Source organism: Protopterus annectens, chromosome 6.part1, assembly GCF_019279795.1.
Source record: "Protopterus annectens isolate FY-2018-M chromosome 6.part1, PAN1.0, whole genome shotgun sequence".
Classification (NCBI taxonomy): Eukaryota; Metazoa; Chordata; order Ceratodontiformes; family Protopteridae; genus Protopterus; species Protopterus annectens.
Genome location: NC_056738.1, coordinates 136,303,356 through 136,323,238, shown reverse-complemented (window position 1 = coordinate 136,323,238; position 19,883 = coordinate 136,303,356). Strand labels below are relative to the sequence as shown.

At 35.9% G+C, this 19,883-nt stretch overlaps 1 protein-coding gene across 4 annotated transcripts in view; it reads left to right on the top strand.

Moving 5' to 3' along the window:
- CHN1 (chimerin 1) overlaps positions 1 to 19,883 on the top strand; it is a 1,979,161-nt gene that overhangs the window by 1,823,909 nt on the left and 135,369 nt on the right. For all 4 annotated transcript variants that reach the window (XM_044075564.1, XM_044075565.1, XM_044075562.1 and 1 more), the window contains one exon: positions 12,272 to 12,445. In XM_044075564.1, the coding sequence (XP_043931499.1) occupies positions 12,272 to 12,445 (174 nt within the window). The remainder of the gene's footprint in view (positions 1 to 12,271; positions 12,446 to 19,883) is intronic.

The following is a 19,883-nucleotide window of genomic DNA, read 5'->3' as shown; positions in this document are numbered from 1 at the left end:
ATCATGCATTAGTATAACTTGGAAAAGCTTCCTTTGTAGGTCGATTTACCTTTGATGATAGTATTCATATATTCATATAATGGGGGAATCGTGTTCTATTCCTCTTCACTCATATTATCTACAAATTTGTTTTCTTACTGATGAATAATATTAACTGGTTAACAGATTCATCCAACTTATAATCTTAGCTTTTCCTTTTTCAAAGCAATCAGACCATAATACTAATCCATTCATTTTTAGTAAATACATTTTTACATTGTTCTGTGTTTCCTTAAATCTACAGTTGTCTGCAATTGGAAAGCATAAAAAATCCATTTTGATATTAATGGAGTTATAAAACATATTTCTTAACCGTTTTATATTCAGATTCTAAAGATTGAAACAAGTTTCTTTAGTAACCAGATGAAAGGATTGTTACATATTTCTAATGTATCATATTTTATAAACTTATAAAAATTCAGTAAAATCTGTTGTAGAATGTTTTTCCATTGACTAGAGTAAGTTGAGTCTATCCAGAGTATAGTAGAGTTAATGTGCAGTAATAGAATACGATTCTACATCTGGATTGCAAATACCACCATACTCCCATAATCTTGTATGATTTCTGTAAGCAATTCTCAGCTTTTTAGGCTATTGTAAAAATAAAGTTAACTTTTTTCATTTCCTGTCTTCTGTCAGGTATTAAAGCTGTTGAATGTAATATGTATATGGTAATATAATACATGTATTATGTAATATAATATATAATATAATGTAATATACATACATACATTCACACAGTACAATACAATATAATGAACAATATACATGATTAAACGGGGGCCCGATGTTACCTAGCCAAAGATTTCAGCTTGAGAATACATTTAATGTATAGACTATCATTGAGTCCCGGGGGGGGGGCATGTGCATTAAGTCTAAGCTGCCAGGCTAATTCTTTCTCATCAAGTCTCAACTATAATGGTCCCCCCATCATCCAAGCCAACCTTATCTATAGCCATAAACAAAAAATCATGGGTAGGGTAAAATTTCACATGCCTAGCCAGGGCATTATTTAAAGTCAGTTTCCCAATACTATGTATATGAATGTATGTATGATTGTATGGCTAGAGTGTGATACACACACACACACACACACACACATATATATATATATATATATATATATATATATAATTTTGTGCACAAGTGTATAAATGTGTGATTATATATTTATTTTTATTTATATATATATATATATATATATATATATATATATATATATATATACGTTTACATTATTTAATATACATATATATATATTTTTTTTCCTGTGTTGGTTTTTTACAAATTTTTCATATCCGATGGTGCTTTGGCAATGTATTTTGTGTTTTTTGCATATTATGTTTTTATATATAAATGTATTTAACTTTTTATACAAATTTGGGTATTTAGCTTTAAATGTGGGTGGATTGTAGACTCATATTTGATGATGTCATTGATGGTTGCCTATTTAAGTGATTTGTTCTTTTAACTTGTTTGTCTGAAGAAGTTTGCTAAATTAAGTAAATGAAAGCGCTAACTTTACCTCACTTGTGGCTTGGAGTTGTTTGTTTTCTTCATTTGGGGATTTGCTTATAATTTAATGATATTCACTTACAGAAAATATTAGTTTAACATTTATAAAAAAAATATAAGCTTAGTTAAATGAAATATATTGTCTTTCACAGTACATATAGTAAAACAGTAAAATTAACCATTTATATTCCAATAATGAAAAATGTTTTAGTTTAAAATATAAATATGCTTTGAAGCTTAAAGTCTAGTACAAATAATTTACTTAAATGGTAAATGAATTGATTCAGAAAATAAATGTCCTGCAATTAGAGAATAAAAGTCACTTGTTTTAAGCATTTTAATTTTAGAAGCAGTTTTCCAGGAACTCTGCTTACCCTGTCTTTTGAGGGGGTATACTGTTCTAATCCCTTTCTTCAGTAATATTCAGGATTTTACTTTTGTTGACAAAAGTGAATGCCTACTCTAGTGTGTCAAATATTTTAGTTCCTTCAGAAAGAAATAATTTGATCTTTGCAGGAAACACCAAGGTAGAATTAATATTGTTCTTTTAATTTCCTTGATCAGTGGTGAGTGTTCATTGCTATACTGTAATAATCATTGTCAAGCCTGACTATATGTTCACCTATTTTAATACGCGAGTTGGACCATGCTGTTTTAATATTTTATCTTTTTCTAAGCTAGACATAAATCAGCTATAACTGAACATGGTGGTGAATATTCCTTTTTTGATTGTGCTTTCATGGATCTATGTGCCCTTTCAGTTGCAAAAGATAAAGTTTCAGGTAGATTTAATGTTTTATGTGGACAGATTGTTAAGTTTATTTTATTGTCTCCCTTATATTTTTCAGGTATACCATAAATTCTAATGTTATTTCATCTCAGTCTATTTTCTAAATAATCAATTTTATCTGTGAGCTGGTGTCAAAGGAAAAACAACTTCAAAAAGATCAACACACGGCAGGTTCAGGTTAAGGCACTTTAATCTTGCAGCAAGGAGACAAAAACATGCTAATACAGAGTTTGTCTAACTAGAATCAGGAAGTGAAGCTATTCTTATACATTTCTTACAAGGCATTGCCTACCAAGCTGACGTAATAAATCACAAGTTCTTTCAATATTATTTCATAGCAGCTGTTTGTCCATGATTTTCTGCTGGCACATCAAGTTTACAAAAAAACTTCCTAAGAAAAACAACGTGGCCTTGATGACCACCGGTCAGATACAACTTCTCACTATGCAGTGTTACCATTCAAGGTACTATGGCTAATTCGAGCACAAAGCAAGGACAGATTATAGTTCATTTCTTCAAGCAGTCTTTGTTTGATGTATCTTTCTTTTCTGCAACTGTGCATGTTCTCATAACTCGAACAGAGCTGATTGTTCAAGTTCAATAACATTATAGAAAACAGTACTGTTCTATTCATTCATTTTCCTGACCTAGCAGATAATCACCTGCTACTCAGTAAATTTCCAAAAGGCATAAACATGAATTTTGCTGTGCTAGCAAATACTAGGTCAGAGAGCATCTTGCAATTTCAGAAAGCATACTGCAGTTTGAAAAGCATCTTGTAATTTCATACAGAATTAAGCTGTACATAAAATAGAATGAAATGTGTTAACCCTTTTAGCTTCTAATAAGCAATAGACATATACATTAATACATATTTTTCTAACATTTCTCCCCTGTTAATACTTTTTATTCTATTTTCAAAAGCATAAACAGTTGCTTCTTCTCCTAACCTCTTTCTGTTCAGAATTTGCAATTAAGAGAGTCATTTAGTTTAAACTTATGAAAGTGTTTTATTTTTCAACAGTTCTTTAATTTCAGTACTTTGACACAAAGTCTCAGAAACTGACATGTCTATAAAATCTTTGATTAATTTTTTCATGCAGGGAATACCACAACAAACACACACTCCTAATAGGAGTAATCCCACACAAATGGCAATCAGGATGTTCATTAGGATGCTACCCCACCCCCCTAACAAATTCTGGAAAAAAATCCTTCAGTGGGTTTGGGCCTGGTTTGGTCATGGCCGACACTTGCTGAATCACCTCAAGATGGTCGTTTATCTCATGCTGGTTGTCAGGAATATATGAACAGCACTCCTCTTTTATAAAGCGCACGTACCACCTTTCGCCGCTAGGGTGAAGTCGAGAGCCATGCGGTTTTGAAGTACCACAGTTCTCATAGCGTTCACTTCATCAGTCACTAATTCGAGAGCAGAAAAAGTTGCATTGCTCATTACTTCGAGAAGTTTGGACAGTTTTCTCAGCTCCCAAATTGATTTCACTGTGCCATATGCAGGGGCTATACCTGCCCACGATATAATAGTGTCACTCAAGTCCATGTGTGTTAGTTTATCTTTGTTTTTCACGGAGTTGTGATTTCTCCAGCCTGCTTCGATTCGTCCCATTGGATTCTCAGGTCTCTTAATTGGATTTCCAGGTTTCTTGGTGACCTCTCTAACATCTCAAATTTTTCCCTGAGGCAAAACTGCAGTGTGTCGTATGGCCAGAACCAGGTAACCCAAAATACAACTGCTGGACCAATTCTCAGGTAACCATTTGTATGCCTTTTTCCCACACACAAAATAACAATTCTCTACTTTAGTGTTAATATATACTTTCCCTGCATGAAACATTTTCTTCAATGATAGATGGTTGTTTAAAAAAAACAGGATTACGTTGTACTTCATCAACCATTTTGTGCATTAGTTCAAAATAAGAGTCATAGTTTGTATCACAAATATAACCTGCATTATTAGCTTTGATATAACATTTGTATGGAACAATCACATTACAATTGCTCCAACCCACCTGTACAGTATCATTTTTGTAAAAACATACAATTCCCTTTTGTGTAACAGGCAGGTACAAAGCTATTTTGTCTTGTGATTTCACAGTTGTAGTATCAAAAATCAAATTTTTCCAGGTCTCATTGACCCCTAGGGGGACAGCAGTCATTAATAATCCCCCGTATGCTGTTGGTATAGCTGTGCAAATCCAGCAATTCGAAACATTAAAAGTTTCAGCATACACATATTTAATTGCTTGGTAAGTGTTAAAGTTTGGATGCCAGTCTATAAGTAATGAATCTCGTTTATTCAGTTCAGCTTGTGTGGCTGGAAAAAGGAAAGGCCACAGCAAAAAGATCAGTGTTATCAGTATGGTTAACAGAATAATCAGGCAATACGTCTGAGGTTGTTCTGTATTTCTATTTGCTCCATATCTGGTCATTTTGTTCTTGTGTAACTGTAACAAGTTTTTTGTCCAGTTCAAAGTTTTTAATCAATTTACAGTGTGTCAGATGAATCCAGGACACTCGCTCTGCGATCTTGACTGCAGTGGGTGTTGACAGTAGCACTTGGTATGGCCCTCACCCAGACCCACGTGCCTGGGACTACTGCTGCTTCCAATGGTCTGGTTTGTTCTTTATCTGAAACAGAATTTAACTGCAAAAGTTGTTTGTTACTTAAAAGTCGTCTCACGTATTCTGCAAGTGAACTGTCGGCCTCCTGGTCTGCAGGCATGAGAGGTTTCTATTGAGGTATATAGTATGCCTTCCCAAATAATTTTTCAAAAGGAGTTAACCCCTTTGCATTCGGAACAGTTCTCATGCTCAACAGTGCCAGAGGCAGGCAGTGCACCCAGTTCTTTTGTGTCTCACTAATTAATTTCCTAAGTTTGTTTTTCAAAACCCCATTATGCCTCTCTACTAATCCTGTGGATTGGGGGTGGTATGCACAATGGTTCTTTAAGGAAATTCTGAAATATCGGCTCAACTGTTGTATAGTTTGATTTACAAAGTGTGTGCCATTGTCACTGTAGATCTTTTCCGGTATGCCAAATCTAGGAATAATTTCTTTAACAAGGACTTTTGCAACAGTAGCTGCATCTGGATTTTTGGTCAGAAAAGCTTCCACCCATTTGGAAAACATATCTATAATGACAAGACAATACTTCTTATTTTCGCATTTGTTTAGTTCTATGAAATCCATACAGATAGTATGGAACGGGTACAGTGGTGTTGGGAAACTCCCTTGCTTAGGCTTCAATGCCCCTTGTGGATGATGCTTGTTACAAACATGGCATGCTGCACAAAACTTTTTTTGTGTAGTTTGTAAATCCATATGCAGTGAACACTCGGTTCACTAACTGTACCATCCCCCCTGTTGAGACATGGCACTGCCCATGGCTCAACAAAGCTGCATATCTAAATTAGATGGCAAAATCGGTTTTCCTTCTTTGGAGATGTACAGCCCTTACTCAAGAATTGCTCCTCTTTTTATCCATTTCTGTTTTTCTATTTTCGTAGTAAGTGTTTGCATTGTTTTCAACATTTCTAAATCTAAAATCTGTGAAGGTTGTAATTCCTCACTCAAAAGAAATGCTTCTGAAGCTGAAGCTGCCTGCTTTGCAGCTGTATCAGCTCTCGCATTACCTTTTGAAATCCTATCCTGTTGCTTGGTATGAGCTACACATTTACAAATAGCTACTTTCTGAGGTAACTGAATGGATTCTAACAAATCTAAAATAAATTGCGCATGATTAATCGGTTTACCAGTAGATTACCTATTCTGTTTCCCTGATCTATGACAAGACTGCAATCTTTCTGTCCCTGACTTGTACAAAACAAATCTCCTGACATGATTCAAATCAAGTCCCTGATCTAAAACAGAAAAAAAGGTAAATCTCACCTTACCTGAGCCTCCGTGATTGACCGTATCTGGTTCGTGTGATAACTCGTCCTCCAGTCGCAGATCAGAAAGGTGGCTGGCCTCTTTTGAACGACAATTCAGTCAGAGGTCTTTCAGAGCAGAAGAACCGATGTGGTCTCTTCCCCGTACGGTTTCATGCCACCTGGCCCATGTGATCTGAGGCAAAGTGAGAGTTTCCTGTCTGAAGGACCAATCTGTCAAAGGAAAAACAACTTCAAAAAGATCAACACATGGCAAGTTCAGGTTAAGGCACTTTAATCTTGCAGCAAGGAGACAAAAACGTGCTAATACAGAGTTTGTCTAACTAGAATCAGGAAGTGAAGCTATTCTTATGCACTTCTTACAAGACATTGCCTACCAAGCTGACGTAATAAATCACAAGTTCTTTCAATATTATTTCATAGCAGCTGTTTGTCCATGATTTTCTGCTGGCACATCAAGTTTACAAAAAAACTTCCTAAGAAAAACAACGTGGCCTTGATGACCACCGGTCAGATACAACTTCTCACTATGCAATGTTACCATTCAAAGTACTATGGCTAATTCGAGCACAAAGCAAGTACAGATTATAGTTCATTTCTTCAAGCAGTCTTTGTTCGATGTATCTTTCTTTTCTGCAGCTGTGCATGTTTTCATAACACGAACAGAGCTGATTGTTCAAGTTCAATAACATTATAGAAAACAGTATTGTTCTATTCATTCATTTTCCTGACCTAGCAGATAATCACCTGCTACTCAGTAAATTTCCAAAAGGCATAAACATGAATTTTGCTATGCTAGCAAATACTAGGTCAGAGAGCATCTTGCAATTTCAGAAACCATACTGCAGTTTGAAAAGCATCTTGTAATTTCATACAGAATTAAGCTGTACATAAAATAGAATGAAATGTGTTAACCCTTTTAGCTTCTAATAAGCACTAGACATATACATTAATACATATTTTTCTAACAGCTGGTCATTTTGTTTTAAAGGAAATTCAGCCTGAAACTCACTTTCAGTTATTTTCCCTTTGTGATCATTTAAAGCTTCTTCCATAGTGCTGATTTGTGCACTTTGTTGTTTTATAAGAATTTCTAACTGTTCCATATTCTTTCTGGTCTCTTCTTTGAAACTTTCTAATTTGGTGTCCAGTTTGCCCATTTTTAAGTAATACATCCTGCTTATTACTGACTGGATGTCTTTTTTTAACAGAAGAATTATGACTACCATTTCTTGAGTGTCTCATGCTGAAGCCCCTTCATTCTTAACCAAGCAGTAGAAATGTTGACAAATATTATTGCTTTTGAAGAACTTGAAGCTATAAATCTTTTCTCTATTAATGAATAAAATTAACAAGTATCTCCAAATTTTAATGCATTTATTATATTTTCTGCAAGAGAAATGTTTTCAGTCACAGAGCTTTCTCCAATTGCTGCTTTCAGTTAGCCATTGTGGCCACACCCATCATATGCACTCCTACTACACTGCAGAATGTCGAGGCCCATATACAGTAGAAATGCCCATTTTTATTTCATATGTTGCAAGAATTTTGAGATTATCTTTAGTAAGGCTGACAGTCAGAAAGTGAGCATTCTCCTTCAGTATCTGCAGTGTTGTCAGAATGCTACTAAGCTCTTGGAGCAGCACCTAGCTAGTATGGACCATGCACGCTATCTCTAGAAACTTTGCAGTTCCATTTTGTATATACTTTATGGAGCTATGTGCTATGTTGTCATAGGTTTTTCTGAATGTCACAGGCAGTGACCCTGGCCGAATGCGTTAACCTGTTTTGGTGTCCATTTACTGCTGTTTCATAGGTTCGTATAACATGAAACATTTTTATAAGACTATTGACACAAGGCTGGGTGTGCCTGACATTAGCAAAGTACATTGTTATGTTGCCACTGACTCTCAGGGCCATGGCCCTTACTAGTTGCAGTTTTGTTGTTTTGTCCATTTTTGCTTTGGTCATTCAGTACTATTTTCTAGTCCAGAAGTACTGCAAAAACAGAGAAGTTCTGCTGAAAATAAACACATGATATGCTTTCACTTTGATTTATTTGCAATTGCAGTGGTTATCTTATCATTTGTCTGAGATAGTATAACTTGGCCTTTACTATTCTGTCATTGTGATCCATGCTTGTTACACTGTAGCTGCTCTTCCTGGTAAAAAGAATTGTTACTGTAAGTTCTCCCCTTCTTACCCAGGGACACTTTGTAATCCTTTTGTAAAGATTCTAAAATGTCATCTGTGCTGACAGTTATACATAAAACGTGATATTTTTGATTACATTTTCAATTTGTGTGTGTGGGTATGTGTCTTAATCATTCAATAAATTTATGAAAAGCTGACATGGAAAAAGCATACTAGGTTAGTAAGAAGTTTATGGCTATGTTCATAAAATAATCTTCACCTTGTAGTCTTGCATTTGAGAGTTACCTTTTATAAAGTATCTGTTAAGCAGACCGATACAGTGAAGACTGCTTTTTTAAATTAATATGTGCAGTCTGTCTTGGTTTATAGCACAGAATATGTGTGCATGATATAACATGAACTGCTTCCAGTTTGTGATGTATTGTTTCATGCATAGGTGGTGCTGCACTACAGCAGTGGCATACCAGAACGTGTGCTCTGCCTAATTTTGTCCTGAATGTTTTTTTTTTTTTTTTTTGTGATATTACAGTCTGGTGAAGTCAGTAACTTAGAAGTATTTATTCCTCCTGGTTTGAGATCAAAAATGTCTAGACAGCACACCTTCCAAATTCCTCAAATGCAAAGGAGTTGCATTCAGCGTTATTTAAAATAAATAAATAAATAACTAAAAGCATAAATACATGGAAATAGTTGCTGGCTGCAGAGTGTAAGTGGGAATTGTTGATACTTTATTATACTATTTTGTCTGAATTAAAAGTACAGATCATGCTGTTACTTTTGATTATTTTTTGAAGCAACAGTTATACTGATTTTAACAAATAATGGCTGTGAAGAAGTATTTTGTGCATTGCATACTTTTATTTTAAGACTCGTATAGGTAGTCAGGTATAATGATCTTTGTGAAACAAGGGTGAACGTTATTTCAAATTTTAATGATTTTTGTCTCTAGCACCCTTTCCATTTTGAATTTATATTTGTTTTAACTTACTGCCTATAGTTTCAAGACAGTATTTTGAATAATAATGACACTTTTGGTTATTTTAGAGGTGGAGATTCAACTCTCCTTTTTTTAAATTCAGATAAAGTCATCACATTTATTTGCAGCACTGTGATGTTCATATAACAGAGTATGCCATTTTCAGTTGCTGGCATTTAAAATGATTTTAAACAGCCAGAAAAGGCAGTGCTGAAGTCTGCAATACTTATACAGTCCATACTCCTCACTAACTTTGCACAGGTCTCCTTTTTCCACAAATAATTTTTTGCTTTGGTAATTGCTGTTTTAGAACAATATATTTTACACATTCAGTTTTATTAATATTGATAAATGCTTATTCATTCTTAGGTCTATTGCTGGAAGTGCCATGAAAATTAAGTCATTTGGCAAACAATAAGGAGGAAAAGTAAATAAATTAATTTATTGCAGCACTAAACCATACAATGTGCTATAAGTCATTGAGGTCCTTCTAACAGGCCAATGGCCCAGTATTAAAAAAGGGATTTTTCATAACTGAGGGGCACTTGATATGCCTGACAAGTCAGCTGTTGTGCCCTGGCAAGAAAAGTAATTAAGGCCATTGTTCAATTTGTTTTCATCTGTACAGCACAATTTCATAAATTACAGATGTTCAAAGAATAAATTCAGGCTTTTGAGTGATGCTTATAAATACACTCCAGCATTTGATCTGACTTTACTGACTTGAAATTTTTTTGGTTGAAAATAAGTGAATAACTAGCTTATCCCAAATGTTTGCAGACCATACAAAGCCTCTTATCCAGACCATGTTGACGATAGAAGGTGCCTGAAATGCTGTTTAATCCTGCATTTGAATTATGTAGTTTTCTGTTGTTTTTAATGTTAAAAAAGTCAAGGCAATATAAAAATCCTGTAGTATTGTGTCATCGACAAAATACTCAGATGGTAATACTACTATCTAGGTGTAAGAACACAGCTCATTGAATAAGAACAGTTTCAGTATTGCTTGTTACCATAAGAGTGATAGAAAACATTTTACAACTAACATTAATTAAAAATTAGAGGCTTTGTCTTAGATGGATTATCAAGAATAAATAAAATAGTAATGTGGCATATGCATTTCTAGAAGTAAAATTTTGATTTTGTGTCAGTTATGCTTTGCATCTGAGTACTGTGAAGATAACCAACTGGTTACGTGTAATTCTTATGGTCTGGACTCTGGGTTTGGATTGTAGTATACTTTTATTTTCCAAATTACTGAATAATTTACACTATCACAAACAGAAGTGAGAACACCTACTTAAGCCTGAAGAGCATATCTTGTCATATGCAATTTAACTGAAACAGATTTTGCAAAATAGACTAATAAAAACATGTGTACATATATGTATGCATACATGCAGGCATGCATAAATACAGACATAAGTTAAACAGCCACTAATGTAGTTAGTGCATGACGGCTAGTCTTTCCTGAGACAGGGCACTGATCACTAACGATATAATTTGGCTGAAGCACCAAATGGTAGTTTTCTTTTTTATGGTGGGTTTAACAACATTCTAGTGTCAGGAGTACTACTTCATAGAAACTGAGAAAGTAGTTCAGCTGGAGTACCTTCTTGTGTACCTCTCAACTGTTCAGATTTTTTCAGAATCTCATGATTTTTGCCCCAAAAATTTGGTGTCTGCATCATAAAATTGTTGGTTTTCTGGCAAATCACTGGGATGATCTGAGGAATGAAATTAGTAAATAGTCATAAATTTGAGTTTCAGACTTCATCTCCTTTAGAAAATGCATTTTCATACATACTCTGTTAGTCTAGCAACTTGCTAAGATTAGAAGAGCAATAAAACCTGTCCCTATTTTTGAACCTTTATACCCCCATTATGTTCATCTTTATCCAGATTTCTTGTGCTAAGAGGCTGAGAGGTATGCTTCTCGTCAGGCTTGAAGCAGCACGTGCACCTGTGTTAACACTAGTCACGCAGGGTGGTCACTGAAGAGCAAAATGCTAAAATGGCAGTCAGTCCATAGTTGGTATCACTGATATATCAGACCTTCTCCATTCCCTTGTAGTTCTTAGCAAATACTAAAAAAAAATGACATAGCCATGACATTGTTGAGTATGAAACTGGAGGACTGCTGTTATGCCAGCTGGAGACAGAAAAACAAATACAGAACTATTAGAAAGTAACAGAAAGGAGAGACTGTCAGCTTGATTTCTTCAACTAATTTTTCATTCCTGCGACATAATCCACATCTCAGCCCTTATCAGTGGTTCATTTTTGTTTTAGGGTACTCCCATATGCCTGTTCTACACATTCTTAACAACTGTGTTTTTTACTGTCTATGACTTTTTTATATCTTCTTCATTTTTTTTGTGAACAGATGTCTAATGCTAACATTCACCACCTCTACTATATCCTGCCGTGGTCTTATTTCATGTTCATCTACCTTCCCAGCATTTGCTATGTAACTCAATAAGAAATATTTTACTTTAGTCTACTTAGGGAGAAAAGATCTATGATAATGTTTACTGTTTCTTCAACAGTTCAACAGGAAACTTTAGAAGAAGTAATGCATTTATGAACTTGATCAAGAAGTTTGTTTCTTCAAAACTAAAATGAACACATTTATGAATATTAACATTTTGAAATAATTGAAAACGAATATTTCTTATATTATGGAGTTTAAAAGTAAGACATACTGAAAAGAATGCTAATTGCACAAACCGAGCAGTATCCAGATAACGTAAACCATGCTAGCATTTAACAGCTTTCTTCTTAAAAGAAAATTATCTTTGTAAAAAGTAATGTCTTAAGGCCTATGTCTTAAGTCTTTAAAATTAAGTCTATGTAGAATTAAATGCAATCTTCTTTTTTTCTAGATTGTGGTTTGAATGTCCACAAGCAGTGTTCTAAAATGGTGCCTAATGACTGTAAACCAGACTTGAAACATGTTAAGAAAGTGTACAGCTGTGACCTTACAACACTAGTAAAAGCCCACAACACAAAGAGACCAATGGTAGTGGATATGTGCATTCGTGAAATTGAATCAAGAGGTGAGAAGCATTTGTTTATGCCTTTTTAATTGTATTGTTTAACTGCCTTTTATTAGTCTGTGGACACACTTGTGGCCCATTTGCAGAGATCTTATCATCTGCTTAAGGAGGCATGTACATCAACAAATATTATGACTGTAAACAAGGTCACATGTGATGACATAAAAGTATGTCTTTGACAATCATGAAAGCAACATAAAACAGCTGTTGCCTTTAGAACACAGTGCATGAATGTAAAACCAAATAATTACAGACAGCATCAGATGTACAAGAGGAGAACAGACTTTGCCTTTGCACAGGTGCACATTCATGTTTTAAGGTAGTAAGGAGAACTCCGCTAACGTAGTGATAAAAGATGTGGGACAACAGTGGGTAAAGGTAAACTACTGATGAGCAGTGTGTCAAAGAGGGTCAGTAATCAGTGGTGTCTGGCAGCATACGACTTAGGATATTATATGAAAGAGGAGTAAGCATGGCTATGATGTGGTATAAGAGGAATTCTTTTTCAGACTAAAGGACTGTGTCAGAGGTTTCTGCACTCTAGTTGTAAAAACCTGCATTTACTGGAAACAGGTATATGTATGGGTGGGTAGTCAGATTAATCCATCAGAGACCCTGCTTCTTAACATACTATCTTTTCATTTGCCAACTCGGTGAGCTCAGGCAGAAGGCTCTAAGCCTGTATCATCTTTGTATCTCACATATTCAGTCCACTGTCTTCTGGTCTCCAAACCCACCCCACTACTGCTGGAGTTAGGTGATCTAGTAGCTGTTCTTTATACAACAGTAATAAAGTCTATTTGTGACAGAATGTGGCTGGGACAAAAGAGAAAAAAAAAAAAAAACAGAATGAGTTCATCAACATGGGCATGAGTAAATCACAGGATGAAACTCAGTTTCATTCTTTTTTTAACTTCAGCAGTAACAGGACAGGTACTGGGACCAGAAGAGGGTAGACAGAGTATGAGAGTCACAGTAGTGATAGAAGCTCCTGCTGAGATTATTGAGTTAGCAGATGCAAAGATACTATGTTAAGAAGCAGTTAAACATAACCTAAAGGTATCTGAGATAGTATGTTATGAGCAGTAAAGTATATCCCCAGGTACTACAGAGTGTATGCTGAAGCACAATCATATCTAAAGCAAAAATACTTTCAGACAGTAGGTAAGGATGTGTTCACAAATATGTAACACTTTCGTGTAGCACTAATTACCATGCTATGGTGTTTTATTTTTGCTTAGTTTTACAGACTGTGAATGCATCTCCTCAAAATTATGTTTTCACACTTGTGAGATGTATAACTAGCTGCCAGTAGCAAAGTTAGAATAGGGTGATAGGTACAACTGCCCCAGGCACAAAGTGTTAGGGGGTATGATCAGTCATCCAATCCTGGTCACTGTTTAGTGCATATACCAGATAATATTGCATTTGCAGTTGAATCTGCTGTAGCACTCTGTGTGTGGTCTAAACTGTATCAACTGCTTGCTACAGTTACAAAAAAAAATGACTTAAAACCTGAGCAGTATAGCACTCTATGTGTGGTCTAAGCTGTAATAACTGCTTGTCATATTTTAAAAGAAATTTTTTTCCCCTTTTTTTATAACTAAAATTTGAGGAAGGGAGGTTGGAAGCAGGGTTCAGAAATGGCACTTGATTGGCTCCTGCATTTAAGGAGCTCCAGGTACCCGATCGCACTTTTGTTGTTTTTTTTTTAAATGGCTCCACAGCTGAGGTGGGGCAGGGGGTGAGGGATATAGAAACAAGACCTGGTTGTCTGGGTGGCTGTACCAGATTGTGGCCTTTTTTTTCTCCTCAATTGTTGAAGGAGGCAATATTGAAGAATGGGTACTGGATGAGCTAGCTATGCCTCCTCTAGCCATTTTAAGCCATTCTGTGAAACTAGGTAGAAATACAAAAACAAAAGTACTGCGTGTTTGAGAGTGCTCCTCATATTAAGGCATGGTACGGTGAGTTCCAAAATTGTAAACACTGGGGGAAAAAACAACGGATAAAGTCATGCCACATCTTTACTATATCAACACTAGCATCTCAGCTTACTGACTTCAGTTGTGTTATTGAATATTAGTCAGCTCTCTAATAAAGGCTGTCCATTAACACACAGTTAACAGTCAACCATCTTTTAAAGGAAACATTTTACATGAGGTGACTCCAGTGTAAATTACAATTCGTCCTATTTGGAAACAAAGCATCTTATTTTAAAATGCATCTGTCCTGTCATTACTAGTTAGCTAATCGATGCAATTTGATAACAAACTCATCTTGATTGAGAGATAGGATATGCCTGTTTATGGTTAAAACAATGTAGGTAGTGATTATATCATAATAGCAGTATTAAAAATCACGTACAATGGAATTGGATGTGAATGATACACAAGACATTGTTTTCTTCCTGACTACCTGTAGTCCATTTAGATCAATATTACAAAATTAGGATGTTTTGACACTGGCAAATGTTGTTGTGATGATTAAGAACCTTACCAAACAGGCAAAGGAAAAAAGGTATTGGGAGCAAATAACTCAAGCGGGAAAGGTAATAGAGTAGGAAGAGGCCAAGAAGACATTTGGACTGCAGGCTAAAGACTGACTTCTAAAGCAGGGATTGATATCAGAGTATAGGCAATGACATAGGGATAGGGGAATCCTAAGTGAAGACCTGCTCTGGTAATTTTTTCAGTTGAATTTAGAACAGAAGCTGCTGTTAAAAAGTACTAATTAGTAGGGCATATAAAATATTGCTCAATAACTATAGGAGTCAAACAGAGCAGGTTAGAAAAGATTGGGAAGAGTGATTGGATAAGTGGTTCACAAGGAAACAATTGGAGCTCATATTTATAGCTCCAAAATATGCAACAAAGTCTAGAACATTTAGGATTTTTGCTTGGAAGTGTTTGCATGTGTAATTTTATACCCCATGCAGACTCTAAAGAATTTTTCCATAGGTAGATGCCAAATATTGGAGGTGTGATGGGGAAGAAAGAGGTAACTGGGAACATATATTCTGGGATTCTAATGAGTTGGCAGACTTTAAAAATTCCCTGCAGAGTCTACTGCCAGAAATATTGCATGAGCAAATGGGTGTAACGTTTTTTATTTTGTTTTTTTTTAGCTGGGATACAGGATCTGAATTGCCTAGATCTAGTAAAGTCTTGTTAAGTTTAATTCTGGTGGCTGCAAAAAAAAGCAATTGCTAGAAATGGAAATCAAAGTCTAGACCAATTGCATTTGAAGTAGTGAATATTGTAACAGATGAAAGAACTGGAAGTGTGATCTTTAGAAAAGGGTAGGCGCAAATTACATAGACAAAATGGAAATTGTGGCAACAGTTCATGCAGAATCATGTTTTGGATAAGGAGTGAGGTTTAAGGTACGGCAGGCATTGATCAGTTTATATAATGGTGGACGTATGATTGTATAAAATAATATCTGTGATGTGTAATGTTTGTAAATGTGAACAAGTCAACATAATTTGTTTTCTTTTATGTAAGTCTGTGTTCACATATATCTCGAGTTATAATTCAGTAAAGGTGTTTAAAAAACTTACCAAACAGAATAGTATTTTTTGCTAGAAATTTGTAGTCTGTGATCTCCGTAACTACATTTTCCCTGTTATACCCAAATTAACAAATGAATGATCATATGTAAAAATCTGTGTAGGGTAAGAAATGTAGTATTAGTGGTCAGTTACATTATGTTAACACTTCATGTACATGTGTCATTTATAGTGTTGTTTATAGCATTAATTGTGGAGATGAGCTGCAACAAATGGTATATTTCCAAAATAAGTACTGTAACATCCTGACATTACATTTCTTAAGAGATGTTCAGCATGATTCTCCAGTTCGCCCAGTAGCTGCACAAATGAATATGGAACATGGAAGGTGTTTTCCCCTCAGATGTTTAATTTTATACGCAGCACATTTACTTTAGTGAAGATATTGAAAGCACTTATTTTTTTTCTTTTATTTATCTACATTTGATAACTGGGTAGTGTCTGGCTGAGCGAGAAGCCCTTTTTTAGCAGAGACCTGGGGAGAAAAGCTCCCAAGTGAAGTTACAATAGTTAAGCACCATTAAATAAAGTACCATAAAATAAGGACTGTAGTACAGTAGACTAAATAGCAATACAAAAGTATACAGTAGATTAGATAGCAATATAAAAGTATCGCAAAGTTGAAAACACTACACAGTAAAAGAGTTCAAAAATGTAAAACCTAAATCATATTGAATAATAATCAGAGACAGACAGAAACTGCAAATACACTAACATCAATATCTCAATTCATATTCACATTCATATTATTTTACAAATTTTGTTTTTTTTTTTAGGCAAAAGAGCAATGTTGCTAAGCATTAGGTTGAGAATAGAGAATAATCTTAGAGACCAGATGGAGGAGCAGAGCGGGACAGTAATTAGCCAGAAGAGGTGCAGGAACATAGCCAGTGATTTGAGAAATATTCTGTTAGTAGCTGTTTGAATTTTTGTGTGTCAGAGGTAGATAGAGTTCCATGTTCTGCTCATCTTCCTCTATCTCTATCTCTTTCACTGGTTTAAAGTGACAGTTGAAGAAAACAGATGGAAGTCTGCTGAGCCCTAGCTGATCTGACAGGAGTATTCTTCCAAGTTTCTTTGTTTTTATAAACATATTGAAATAAAATTTGCAAGAAATTCATACAATGGACTTGCCTCTTAATTTTATAGCATTTTGATCACTGGGAAGAAGCCCAGTTATACATTCATTCTCCTGTACTCACTTTGCCCTGTTCATGACTGCAAAGAGCTGAAACCTATCCTTCCAACCACTGGGAAGAAACAGTGTTTATTTTTCTGTTTCTTCCAGATGTTCCTTGTGATTAGCAGACCCCATGTGGACTAGTGGTAGCATCTTTCATATAGAATTTAGCTTAACTGATTGTCTCCACAAGTAATTTTCTATTTTTATGACAAGTTTAGTTGGTGGGTATTATAAATTCTTATTTTACTATCTCCATTTTTGTTTCTGATCACTTGAATTGGTGCTTGGAGAGTCTGTAGTAAATTAATTATATTTGCAGTGTGGCTGATAAATTGTTGGACTCCTCGTATAGACTGCTAGGATCTGCTATACATGGTTAGGTTGAATTAGGAAAGTACTTGTGTTAAGAGTTGCTCTCCAGAAATGAGTATAAAACTATTGTCATAATAAATTTCCAAATTGTCCTTTGAAAAACTCAGATCCTGTTTTTTAGTTAGCATACTTATATATATTGTACTTAAAACAACTATGAAATCATTTTGCCATCTTTCTGAGACATGCTAGTACCCTTTTAAATGATGATGATTGAGATCTGAAATATCTTAACTCTACAGCTTTGCATGCATGTGTTTGTAGCAACAGATGAGGTTTTTCTTTTTTTAATTCTTATAGTCCTACTCCATAAAGGCTAGATAGATACAAATTAAATGAAGACAGACAAGTCTATGTGTAGCTTGAGCCAGACGTCAGATAAAATAATATTAAAATTCCTCAATTTGTGTATCATACAGGGAATAAGGTTAAATGTGTAGAATCCTTTGTCTCACTCAAAAGCAATACATAAATACATAAACAGAGTACAAGCAGTTTGTTTAGGAAAATAAGGTAGGGATGATGGAACACATTGTGAGGCTGTGAAGAACCATTACAACCCCTATCTATGTCCTTGCATTAACAATTTCTTGGAAAGAGTAATAAAGACAGAATGAGAAAAATAAAATGTATAGGGCACAGAATGACTAAATCCTTGGAAAAGCAGAAAAATATCTAATAAATCTATAGTATTTGTTCATAGGTAGGTACTAGGCTATTGGCCTTAGGGCCTATATAAGTCTAGCCAAAAGGTACCCTGGCTTTCGCCACCCAAGAAAATTATTTTCCTGTGCTACTGTCGAGCAGAGCCACAGAAGTGATCCCCGGGGTGAATTTCCTATCTCCCATCCAATCATCAAAGATTTTTCTTGAAGAATGCTAATGAGGAGCTTTGTTTCATATAGATAGGTAGTTTGTTCCAGAGTATGAGAAGTCTCTGGGACAGGAATCTATCCCCCCAGCATGTTCTGTTTATTGTGGTGACAAGGTTTAGGTCCCTAGAGCATGTAGCTCGGAGGGACTGGGATTTCTTTAAGTGGAGCATGTCCAAAAGCTCTGGGTTTGACATAGCCTTGTCTGTTAGGCAGAGATCGCCTTGGAGTAGGCAATATGTGATGGAGTAAAGCTGCAGTTTTTTGAGACGGTCTGCATAGGGCATCGGTTTGAGGCCGGAAATCCTCTTTGTGAGGTATTTCTGCTGCCTTTCCAGTTGTTGTAGATGTCTTGTGAGGTGCATACCAAAAGGGGTATTGTACTCTCTAATGGGTCTAATGAGTGATGATTAGTAGAGAACAATGACCTCTTTTTTCCTGGATGAGAATCCTTTTGTGATGAGGTGTGCCACATAGAAGGATTTCCTGACTACTGTGGCAATGTGATTATCAAAGGAGAGACTACTGTCCACTTGTGTCCCAAGGTCTCTTATCACACTTTCGGTGTTAAGTAGACTACCACCTATGTGGTACTTCATGGGTACAGAGTTTTTACCAAAAGGGATGACAATGCACTTTTTGGCATTGAGCTTGAGGCCATGGCTTTGACACCAGGCATCTGTCTCAGCGAGGCCCTTTTGTAGGATGTCCACATCTTTTGGAGCTTTGATTATGGCTCCTAGTTTGCAGTCATGTGCAAACTTTGTTAGCCAAAGACCTTCTGTGTTAGCCTATACTTCAGAGAAGTAGATACCAAATAGGAGAGGACCCAGGACTGAACCCTGTGGTACTCCACTTGTCACTGGTCTGAAGTTGGATTTGGAGTCTGCTACTTTCACAGTGTGGGTTCTGTCATAGGGATTTATACCTAGTTTAGTGAGTTTATCTATAATTCTAGAGTGGGGGATGGTGTCGAAAGCCTTGGCGAGATCTAGATAGGCTGTGTGAACCACTTTACCCTCATCTACAGCTTTGGTGACCGCTTCAACAAAGTCTATCAGGTTTAGGAGACATGCCCTGCCTTTTACAAACCCGAACTGGGTGGGGTCCTGAGTTTGGAGATTACCAATGTCATTGTTTATAAGTTCCATGATGATACATTCCATAGCCTTGCAGACCAGGCCCATCAGGCTAATGGGGCAGTAGTTTCCGGGGTCCGTGGTGGCTCCCCCTTTGTGGAGTGGGATAACAGTTGCTCTGCGCCATTCAGTGGGCACATTGCCTGAGGTGAGGCTATGATTAAAAATGGTACTTAGGTGGGGTGCCAGTTCGTTTTGTAGTTCATGTAGAACACAGCCTGGGATGTTGTCAGGTCCCATGGATGCTGTGTTTTTGGCTTTGGAGAGTGTGTTTTTTACCTGTGCAGCCGTGATTACAGGA